The 10,473-nt window shown below is 60.5% G+C and overlaps 2 protein-coding genes across 4 annotated transcripts; one reads left to right on the top strand and one right to left on the bottom strand.

Moving 5' to 3' along the window:
• Positions 1-593: 593 nt before the first annotated feature.
• Positions 594-3,050, top strand: Polr2j (RNA polymerase II subunit J). Its single transcript, XM_090324200.1, has 4 exons — positions 594-742; positions 1,674-1,763; positions 2,375-2,549; positions 2,683-3,050. Exons 1-4 carry the CDS (start codon positions 690-692, stop codon positions 2,716-2,718), a joined length of 354 nt encoding a protein of 117 aa, XP_090180326.1. The 5' UTR covers positions 594-689; the 3' UTR covers positions 2,719-3,050.
• On the bottom strand, positions 2,989-10,449 carry Lrwd1 (leucine rich repeats and WD repeat domain containing 1). 3 transcript variants are annotated; one of them, XM_090324195.1, is made up of 15 exons: positions 10,253-10,449; positions 8,473-8,707; positions 8,279-8,395; positions 6,960-7,100; positions 6,674-6,775; positions 5,707-5,808; positions 5,520-5,634; positions 5,298-5,407; positions 5,004-5,211; positions 4,759-4,831; positions 4,525-4,665; positions 3,797-3,888; positions 3,547-3,702; positions 3,327-3,442; positions 2,989-3,245 (listed from the first exon to the last, which is right to left on the bottom strand). In XM_090324195.1, exons 1-15 carry the CDS (start codon positions 10,330-10,332, stop codon positions 3,105-3,107), a joined length of 1,929 nt encoding a protein of 642 aa, XP_090180321.1. In that variant the 5' UTR covers positions 10,333-10,449; the 3' UTR covers positions 2,989-3,104. The 3 variants fall into 3 exon arrangements, with proteins under 3 accessions (XP_090180321.1, XP_090180322.1, XP_090180323.1); XM_090324196.1 differs by having other exon boundaries at positions 5,529-5,634; XM_090324197.1 differs by having other exon boundaries at positions 5,520-5,622.
• Positions 10,450-10,473: the final 24 nt, after the last annotated feature.

The following is a 10,473-nucleotide window of genomic DNA, read 5'->3' as shown; positions in this document are numbered from 1 at the left end:
AGTGCTTGCCCAGCATGCAAGGAGACCCGGGTTCGATTCCTCGGTACCACATACATAGAAAAAAAGCCTGACGTGGTGCTGAGGCTCAAGTGGTAGAGCGCTAGCCTTGAGAAAGTACAAGGACAGTGCTCAGGCCCTGAGCTCAAGCCCAGGACTGGAAAATAAATAAATAACGGGGGCATTCTAGAGTGCGGCACTCCATCCACCCGCCAGCTGCTCCCCCTGTCTGTCATCCTACCCGGCTGAGCAGGAAGGGATGGGGAGGGCCGCGCGGAGGCCAGCGGGGCGTCAGGGCGCGGGGGGCGGCCGCTGTCCCCCGCTCCTCAGCTGCAGGCCCCGCCCCGCCCCGCCCTTGAGGTCCGCCTGTGTCCCGGGCTGGCGTTGAACCCGATCCTCAGACCTCAGCCTCCCGAGGAGCTGGGCCAGCAGGCAGAGCCGCCGCGCCCGGCTGGTCAGGACCCGGAGGGCCGCCCCGGCCCTACGCACGCGCACACCCCCGCGCCCCGGCACGCCCTCCCCCCGGACGGCGCGTGCGCAGGGCCGCCCCCGCTCGCTCCGCCCCCGCCGCAGGCCCTCCGCGCCGACAGGGGGCGCTGCACGCCGGCGCCCTCGGCCGCGCGACCCGGAAGTGGTCGCGCTTCACAGCGCGCGGCGCGAGGCGGCGAGCCGTACGCCACCGGAGCGGGAGGATGAACGCGCCTCCGGCCTTCGAGTCGTTCCTGCTCTTCGAGGGCGAGAAGAAGTAAGCGGGGCCGGCCGCGGCGGGGCGGGGGGTCGGCTGCCGGGGCCTGCGCGGCCCGCCGTGCCGAGGGGAGACCGAGGCTCGCGAGGCCCCAGAGCCCCTTCCCCGGGCTTCCCGCCTGGCGTGCCCGCGCCTGCGAGGCCGAGCCGCGCAGACCCGCTCAGAACCGGCGCGCGTGGCGCGGGTGCCAGCCCAGCGGCTCCGAGCCAGCCCGGGCCCCGGGCGCCGCGCCCGGCCCTGCGCGCACCCGGACGCCCGGGCCCTGAGAGCACCTGCAGAGGATGCTGCCGTGGCTGCGCTCCTGCTCCGCACCCGGCCCCTCGCGGGCGCTGCTCCTGACATGTCTAGCTCAAGCCTAGCGCGCTGCCCCTCGAAACACATCCCCACCTCGCTTTTTTTCTTGGTCGTGGGACTCTGGGCCTGGGCGCTGCCCCGGAGCTCTTCAGGTCAAGTCCACCACCCTACCCTTGAGCCACAGTGCCACTTCCTGTTTTCGAGTGGTTAATTGGAGATAAGGCTCACGGACTTCAGTGCCAGGGCTGGCTTTGAACCGCAATCCTGAGACCTCAGTCTCCCGGGCAGCTAGGATTATAGATGTGAGCCACCGTGCCCCACCATCACTTTTTTTGGTCAGTAGTGGGGCTTGAACATTGAGCCTGGGTACTGCTCCTAGCTCTTCAGCTCATGCTAGCACTGTACCACTTGAGCCACAGCACCATTTCTGCTTTTCTGGTGGGTAATTGAGATGTGACACACGGGCTTTGAACCGTAATCCTCAGATCTCAAGCCTCCCGAGTGGCTAGGACTATAGGCCTGAGCTCCTGGTGCCAGGCTGGTTGCATTATTTCTGAGGCAGGGTCTTACTGGCTTCAGGAGGGCTGGGTTTGGACTCGGGGCTTCTGTCCTCAGCAGTCACTCTGCCTCTTGCCAGGATTACCATCAATAAGGACACCAAGGTCCCTAACGCCTGTCTCTTCACCATCAATAAGGAAGACCACACACTGGGCAACATCATCAAGTCGTAAGCTGCTCGGGGCTGGGTGGTGTGGCTGGGCTCTGCGTCTCACAGTTCTAGCACTTTATCCCCAGTGGAGGCTGCCCCAGGCGTGTGCACAGAGGCTCTTTCTGCACTGCTTGTGTCTGCTCACAGGCCCTGCTTCTGTAACTTGGCTACAGGTGCCACCTTTGGGGGAGGAGCTCAAGGGCAGAGGGCTCTCAGGGCTATGGGTGGGCACCAGCACTACTCTACCCAGCCAGGCACAGCATGTGGTGCTCCTGGGCTCCTAGTTGAATCCTGCACAAGCCCAACTCTTCCAGCCGGCTGCTCACACTCACCAGAGACTGACATGTTCAGAACCCAGGACAGAGTAGAACCCAGGACAGAGTAGAGTAGCGTCTACCTTCCCCGTGGCTCCATGGATCAGGGGGTGCCAGCCTGACACCCCGTCCCCACATCACTGGCGGCTGAGCCCTCCCTCCTTCCTGCTGTCTGCCCGTGGAGCCAGGGCCTTGTGTTCTGGTCTGCGAAGCTGTGGCTGGGTGGGGGTGGGGTGCTCTGCCGGCTTCTTCTGTCCTCTCAGGGGGTGGTGGCAAGGGTGGCTGCAGGGTCCCCACATAGTACCTGTCCCCCAGACAGCTGCTCAAGGACCCGCAGGTGCTGTTTGCGGGGTACAAGGTCCCCCACCCCCTGGAGCACAAGATCATCATCCGCGTGCAGACCACGCCCGACTACAGCCCTCAGGAAGCCTTCACCAACGCCATCACCGACCTCATCAGCGAGCTCTCCCTGCTGGAGGAGCGCTTCAGGGTAAGTGAGCCGGGGGCATCTCTGGCCATTTCTCTGGGGGCACTGGGGATGGTACTGATGGCAGGAGGGTGGCTGAGGGTTGTGGAGCGTAGGCTGCCACCAAGGCAACCGAGTTGGGTTCTTCCTCTGCTAGGTGGCCATCAAAGACAAGCAGGAGGGCATTGAGTAGCGGCGGGGCGGCTCTGCTCGCTTCTATGCATGCCCGCCCGGGCAGTGCCTGCCCAGAGGACCCTCACACCCACCTGTGTCGGCCAGCCCAACCCCCACGCCCTATGCACTGACGGGATGGCTGTTTTCCTGAGGTGGGACAGCCAAGAGGCAGGCGTGGCAGAGGCAGGCGACCTGCAGGTCTCGAGAGGCACACTTCAGACGGGTGACCCCAGACCCTGACTGTGGGCCACAATGGGGCCCTTGTTTCTGTGGAAAGCGCTCGATGGGCTTCCTGTCTATGGCAGAAAGTTTAATGAAGTTCAATAAAAATACTCACTGATTAAAAAAGAAGACCACCACTAATTAACCCTGAGGTGCACACCCACGCTCCACGGGGCGGCGGGGCTAAGGCCTCTTCCAGATGGCCACGATGTTGGAGTCTGTCAGCGCCGTGAGGTAGGTGAAGGCGGCGTTGGTCACCACTGTGTTTACCATGGTCTTCGTCACCAGCTGGCCCAGGGCCCTGGGTTGGGGCCACCTGAGGATCTGGAGGGGAGAGGGGCAAGGGCTCACCACAGTGTGCCAGGTGCAGGGACTCACCTGGGCGCGGGTGAGGGTGACACGTACCTGTGTCGGGGCCTGTAGGGAGGTGGGTGGCGACGGCTGCGGCTGCTTCAGGATGTGCTGGACATCGTAGATCCACACGCTGCCCTCCTCGTCACCACAGAGCACCAGCCCCTGTTCTATTAGTTACAGGCAGGCATGTCACTAAGGTGGGCGGGGCCCCAAGAGGTGGAGAGTGGGGTGGGCGGGGTCTGAGGTGGAAGAGGGGGTGGAGCTCACTCACCAGGGCAGGTGCTGAGCGAGAAGTAGGCCAGTTCGGTGGGTGACCACTGCAGGCGAGCCAGGATAACCACAGACACCACAGACCGTCCGTCCCGGGCAGCCCACGTCTGTCTCCAGCTCCACAGGCAGATGGTGCCGGGGTTGCTCCCCTTGGAGGCTGCGGGGATGGGGTGGGTAGACTACCTCTGCTGGGCATCACCACTCCCTACCCCCGTGTGACCCCGGGACGGGTGGTCACCAGCAGGACTCACCCACGACATCCTCGTTCACAAACGCCAGCCCATCCACTCTGGATCCGGCCGTTTCTGAGCCCTCGGAGAAGGTGAACTCCACCTTGCATGCCCTGTTGATGGCAGATGGCACTGGTGGCCGTGCCCTAACCCTGCTGAGGGTTAGAGGGCACCAGAGCAGCTGCCTTGTTCTGTTACTCTTGGGGCTTAAGCTCAAGCCTAGGCACTGTCCACTAATAGTTTTTTGGTAGTTAACTGGGGATAAGAATCTCATGGACTTTCCAACCTAGGCTGGTTTCAAACTACAGTCCTCAGATCTCAGCCTCCTGAGTGGCTCGGGTTACAGTTGTGGGCACCAGCGCTCAGCTCAGAAGCTGCCTTTGGCAGCTCGAGGTTAGGCTGTGGATGGTGGGTACCCAGAGGCGCAGGATGGGGCGATGGCCCAGGCCAGGAGGCACAGAGGCCACGTGGTGGCTGGCAGGATGGGTGCGTGCAATCTCCTGCCAGGACTACTAGTGGCACTGAGCAGGGTCTGCCTTTGGGGGCCAGCCTGGAGCTGCAGAGGATGGTACCTGGCTAGGGGACAGAGCTCCTTGAGGCAGCCAGGCTGGGCTGCCTGGGCAGGGACAAGCCATGGAGGTCACCTTGGCAGCTGATGTCATCTTTGGCATGGCCCCGAGGACAGCCGAGGCCGTGAGGCAGGGGCGCTGCGTGTGGCCTCGAGGACTGAGCACCTGCTTGGGCCTCACCTCTTCTTCTGGGGCTGGTCCAGCCGCACGTCCCAGCAGCAGCAGCCGCCTTCACAGCCGGCCAGTAGGTAGGTATCGGGGCAGGAGGCCACGGGGCAGAGGCGCAGTGGGGTGGAGGCCGAGTCAAGCGTAAGCAGCTGGCTGCCAGCAAGCAAGGGGAGAGCAAGAGTCAATCAACTCGGGCTCATGTCCTCCCATCACCACTAGCTGACCTCCCAGCGGCCCCAGCCTCACCTCGCCTGGAATTCATAGTCCCGGTTGGGCACCCCGATGTCCCACAGAATAATCCGCTTATCATAGGAGGCCGCTGCAGGGGAGGGGAGAGGCCCTGAAGAGACTCTGCGTCCTCCTGCAGGCTGAGTCCAGTGCCCGGTGGACAGGGTATGAATGAAGAGGGGTGTGGATGTGGCCATGGCCAGGGGACCAGGGCTACCCTGGTGGCTGGGGAGGCCTCGGGAGGGCGAGGAGGCGGGTCTTACTGAAGAGATGCGTCTGGTGGGTGGGGCTGAAGCAGAGGGTGGCGATGGCCTTCTTGTGGGCTCGGATGACCCCGCAGCAGAAGCCAGCTCGCACGTGCAGCAGCCTGACCAGGCCCCGCAGGCCCGCGGCGGCCAGCACACTCCATTGCTTCTTGTGGCCAGCCTGTGTGACCACTGTCAGTGTGGTCCAGGCCACGGAGAAGAACTCCTGGTGAGATGGGGAAAGCCATCAGGAACAGGGGCTCACGTGGGCCCCTGCCACGGCCAGGGTGCCACAGCCCCGCAGGTGCTCACCTCCCCTGGTGACTTGTACTTGTGGAGGACGATGCCGGTCTGGCAGTCGATCACACACACGGCCTCCCCGCCACACGTGGCCACTGTCTGGGAGGTGTTCCCTGAGTGCCCTGTGGAGTGGGGCCCCCGGAGTGACACCTTTTCTGCAGGCAGCCTCCCAGCGGCCCAGCTCCTGGACTTCCGGTCCACTGCCCGGCTGCCCTCCCCCAGGGCCCAGCGCACCCTCCTCACAGGCAGGCTCAAAGGCACAGGCCCACAGCTGCGTCTCCAGGTCCCGAGGGCTGTTGTTCCTGCTATGGCACTGCAGGAAGTGCAGGGGCTCCAGCTGCGGGGCACACTGTGGGTGCACAGGGGTCACGGCTAGGTCAGGCCCAGCTCCCTGCCTCTCTCTGCCACCTGGCGGACTTACCTGGCCACCCTCCACCTGGGTGAATGGCGCAGCACTGACACGCTTGGTGGGAGAGACGCTGAGCAGAGCATCGTGTGGCCGCTTCAGGGCTGCCAGCCTGGTCTGTGGAGGAGCCTGGTGATCCTGGGGCCACATCAGTGCCCCAAAGGCTACACCAGGGTTCCAGGGGTAACTTGGGTAGGATGTGGCTTGGATCTTAAATAGTTCCTTAAGGTCCATACAGCTTAAAAGGTGGGGCCATTAGCCTATGGGGTGGGGCTAAAAGGGTATCTTAGGAGCCCGGCACGGTGGCTCATGCCTCTAATTCTAGCTACTCAGCAGGCTGAGATCTGAGGATCACGGTTCAAAGCCACCCTGGGCACAAAATGTCTGTGACAGTCATCTGCAATTAACCACCAGAATACTGGAAGTGGCGCTGTGGCTCAAGTGGTTGAACGCTGGCTTTGAGCTGAAGAGCTTAGGGACAGCATCCAGGCCTAGAGTTCAAGCCCCACATCCAACAACAAAGTAACAGTAATAACAATAATAACAATAATAAGCCAGGCCCAGTGGGTCACACCTGTAATCCTAGCTACTCAGGAGGCTGAGATCTGAAGATCAAGGTTCAAAGCCAGCCTGGGCACAAAAGGACCTGAGACCTTTATCTCCAATTAGCCTCCAGAAAATAGGAAGTGGGGCCTGGCTCAAGGAGTAGGGCAGTAGCCTTGAACTGACTGCTGTGGGACAGCGCCCAGGCCGAGTTCCAGTCCCATGACCCACTAAATAAATAAATAAATAATGAAAGGAAGGAAGGAAGGGGCATATTGGGGGAGGAGTGGAGGTCAGATGGCACCTTAGCATAGCGATGTGAAACTGACTTCATCTACTGGGCATGGGCACCTCACTCCTGGGCTCCTTGTGTCCCCTGCCACCCGGCCTCCCAGCAGCTTCCCCAGGCAGACCCTGGGCCACCTCCAATCACTCTTACCCTGGACCTGCCGGCAGCTGCTCCTGGAAGCTTCCCTGGGATGTTGGTGTCCTGCGCCTGGGTCCCACCAGAGGCCACCAGCTCCTCTGAGATCATCCGTACCTATGTGGCGGGCCATCAGGAGGCTGGCACAATCTGCCTACAAAGGAGGGCTGCCTCCCGGACTGCCCTGCTCCCCATGTGTCCCCAGCCCCACGAGGTCACAGACCAGCAGGGAAGATGAAAACCTTGGGAAGCAGCAAAGTGCCAGGAAGCCCATGGGGTGGGCAGATGGGTGAGGGCATACCCGCCACTGGGTAAAGTCCTGGAGGGACTCGGGTCCATAGTGCACATCCCTGATGGCTGAGTTCACAAAGTCAGTCTGCACTTTTTCAGCCTCCTGTTCAGGGCCCAGAGCAGCCATGAACTTTTCCCAGTACACCGTGACCTGAGGTGAGAGAAGCCATTCCAGGGCCAGGCCCGGCCCACCACCAACACACCACAGCAGGCAGAACTCTACCACTTGAGCCTCAGCACCACTTCCAGCTTTTTTCTATACATGTGGTACTGAGGAATTGAACCCGGGTCTTCATGCATGCTAGGCAAGCACTCCACCGCTAGGCCAAACTCCCGGCCCCCAGCCAGTCTTTCTTATTTGTGCCTGATGCTAGGCCTCTCATTCTCACTGGGCTTTCCCTGCTTTGCCCCCACTCATGACTGGTACTCTACCCCTTGAGCCACATCTCCTCCAGTAGCTTTAACTGGAGGTTATCTTGTAGACGGTTTTTTTTTGTTTTTGTTTTTGTTTTTGACTCTTTGGTGTCAGCCTCTTGAATACTGAGGATTTCAGGTGTGGGCTGCCATGCTAGGCTTGTTTCTTTGCTCTCAACAAATGTTAAACTAACAGACTAAGTGAGGGGGCTGACAGTTCCAGGAGTGCACAGGATGTTGCACACATGTACACAATATTGCAACGTTGTAGAAAATGTGTTCAGAAAAGCTCCACCCCACCACTGTCCTTCCACCATATTCAAAAGAACCTCAAAAGCCAACTAGACTCTTATTTGTTAGGGCCAAGTGCTGGTGGCTCACACCTGCAATCCTAGTTACTCATGAGGCCGAGATCACAGTTGAAAGCCAGCCTTGGCAGGAAAGCCTGCAAGATTGTTATCTTCACTTAACCAGAAAACAGCCATAAAGCTGGGCGTGGTGGCTCACGCCTGTAATCCTAGCTACTCAGGAGGCTGGGATCTGAGGATCAGGGTTCAGAGCCAGCTGGGCCCAAAAGGACCTGAGACTTATCTCCAAGTATCTGCTAGAAAATAGAAAGTGGAGTTTGGCTCAAGGATAGGGTGGTAGCCTTGAGCTGGAGAGCTCAGGGACAGTGCCCAGGCCCAGAAGTAGGGTGGTAGCCTTGAGCTGAAGAGCTCAGAGACAGCAAGCACTCAGGCCGAGTTCAAGAAAAAGAAAACAGCCACAAGTGTAGGTGTGGCCCAAGTGGTAGGGACAGCATCTAGGCTTTGAGTTCAAGCCCCCATACCAGAACAAAACCAAAACTAACTGTCCCTTGTCATCCCTCAAGGTGTTCCACTGACGGAGTCCACTTGGGTGGCCTTCCGGTCTTACCCTGTTGCTCAGCTCTCGGTTCAGGTTCTCCACCTGAGAGGAGGTGGAAGATGCGTCCTTGCCATTCACCTTTCTCAGGTTGGGCAGGAGGAAGGCGACTTTCAGGTTGTCACTGACCTGGGGATGAAGGGATGGTGGAGCCTGAGCCCATCAGAGCCTAGGGCGCTAGCACGGGGCTGGGGCACCCCACTTACGGTTAGGAAGGGGTTGCCCTCAAGGCTGAGCTCCTCCAGTAGCGGGAACTGGGATAGGGTGGTGACATCTCCCAGCTGGTTGTTAGTACATCGCAGGATGCGGAGGTGGGGCAGACCCAGGTTGGCAGGGAGCGCCTCCAGCTGGTTGTTGGAGAGGTCCAGTTCCTGCAGGTGCTTCAGGCGGCCCAGAAGGGTGGGGTCCAGGTGCTCGGATAGCAGCTTCAGCCCTGACAGGCTGGGGTAGGGGCAGAGCAGGACAGCTCAGGGAAGGTGCACAGGCCTCCCACCCCCTCTGTCCAGGCAGCTCCTGCGTGAACAGACACCCTTTTTAATTCATCTGTAAAATAAATCTGTTCAGGGGCTGGGAATGAGGCTTAGTGGTAGAGTGCTTGCCTAGCATGCATGAAGCCCTGGGTTTGATTCCTCAGTACCACATACACAGAAAAAGCCAGAAGTGGTGCTGAGCCTCAAGTAGTAGAGTGCTAGCATTGAGCAAAAGAAGCTCAGGGAGGGCCAGGAGTTTGGCCTAGTGGTAGAGTGCTTGCCTAGCATGCACGAAGACCCAAGTTCAATTCCTTGGTACCACACACATAGGAAAAGCCAGGAGTGGTGCTGCGGCTCAAGTGGCAGAGCACTAGCCTTGAGGAAAGCCCAAGGACAGTGCTCAGGCCCTGAGTTCAAGCCCCAGGACTGGCTGGGGAAAAAAAAAAAAGGCACAGGGAAAGCACCCAGGCCAGACCCTGAGTTCAAACCCAAGACTGGCCAAAACAAAACAAAAACAACAAAAAACAACCCCAAGACTGGAGTTTTAAACTCAGTGCCTCAGGCTTGCTCAGCTTCTCTGCACATAGTAGGTGCTTTATCTTTGAGGCAATGTCTCCAATCCTTTTTTTTTTGCTGTTGTTGTAGAGCTGAGGACTAAACTCGGGGCCTTGCACTTGCCAGGCAAATGCTTTTCTACTCAGCTAAATCCCCAATCCCCTCCTCCCTTTTTATTTATGGGTGGTGGGTCCCTGTGGTCTTCAGCTCAAGGCTACCCCACTCTACCACTTAAAACCACAGCGCCACTTCCAGTTTCCTGGTGACTAACTGGAAATGAAGAGCCTCACAGGCTTTGGTGCCCTAGCTGGCTTTGAACCGAGATCCTCAGATCTCAGCCTCCTGAGTAGCCGGGATGACAGGCGTGAGCCACCAGCTCCCAGCCTAACCCTGCTTTTTGCCGGGTTGTTTTGGTGATGGATTTTGAAAAACTTAATACCCAGGGTTGGCTTCCTCTAGATTCCAGGCTCCTGAAAAGCTAGGAGTACAGGCAGGAGACACACACACACACACACACTAGCATCACTAACCTACACTCATGGCATGAAGCGCGTTACATGGACGGGCACGCGCACACACGCACCCCCCCCCCCCCACGGTCTCCAGGAAAAAAAAAGAAAAACCTCTTGCAGCAACTTTAGAACCCAGGGCGGCGCCTTCCCTGACGCCCTAGGGCCGCTCGGTGCCCCCTCCCCCCCCCCCCCCCCCCCCGCCTCGAGCCCCGGTGGGAGGCGGACGGCCGGCGGCTCGGCCCGCACCCGGGGGGCGGCACCAGCCCCGCGCCCCTCTTCAGGCCATTTGGCGCGGAAACCTCGGACACGCCAAGGGCGACGACCGGGAGCGGAAGGAGCGCTGTGGCGGTGCGGGAAGCCCCGCCTTCGCTCGGCCGGGAGCCCCGGCCCGGCCCCGGGGTCTGGGGAGCCCCGCGCCCCGGACGCGGCCCGCCCTGCCCGGTGCTTACTCCAGGCTCCGGATCTTCCCCAGCCGGTCGGTCTTGGGTCGGCCACGCTGCATGAGCAGCCGCGGCGTGAGGGGACTCATGGCCTCCCGGGCTGGCCCCGACGGCCAACCGGCGTCTAACGGAGCCGCAGTCCGCTGCTAGAGCGCGCGGCGGCCGAGTGGGAGACGGCTCCGCTCGAGTATCTGCGGCCACCGGAAGGAGAAGGAGCGGCGGTCACGTGC

This window comes from Megascapheus bottae, chromosome 34 (assembly GCF_031878675.1).
Source record: "Megascapheus bottae isolate mThoBot1 chromosome 34, mThoBot2.hap1, whole genome shotgun sequence".
NCBI classification, from domain to species: domain Eukaryota; kingdom Metazoa; phylum Chordata; class Mammalia; order Rodentia; family Geomyidae; genus Megascapheus; species Megascapheus bottae.
This window is presented reverse-complemented; position numbering and strand designations above follow the sequence as displayed.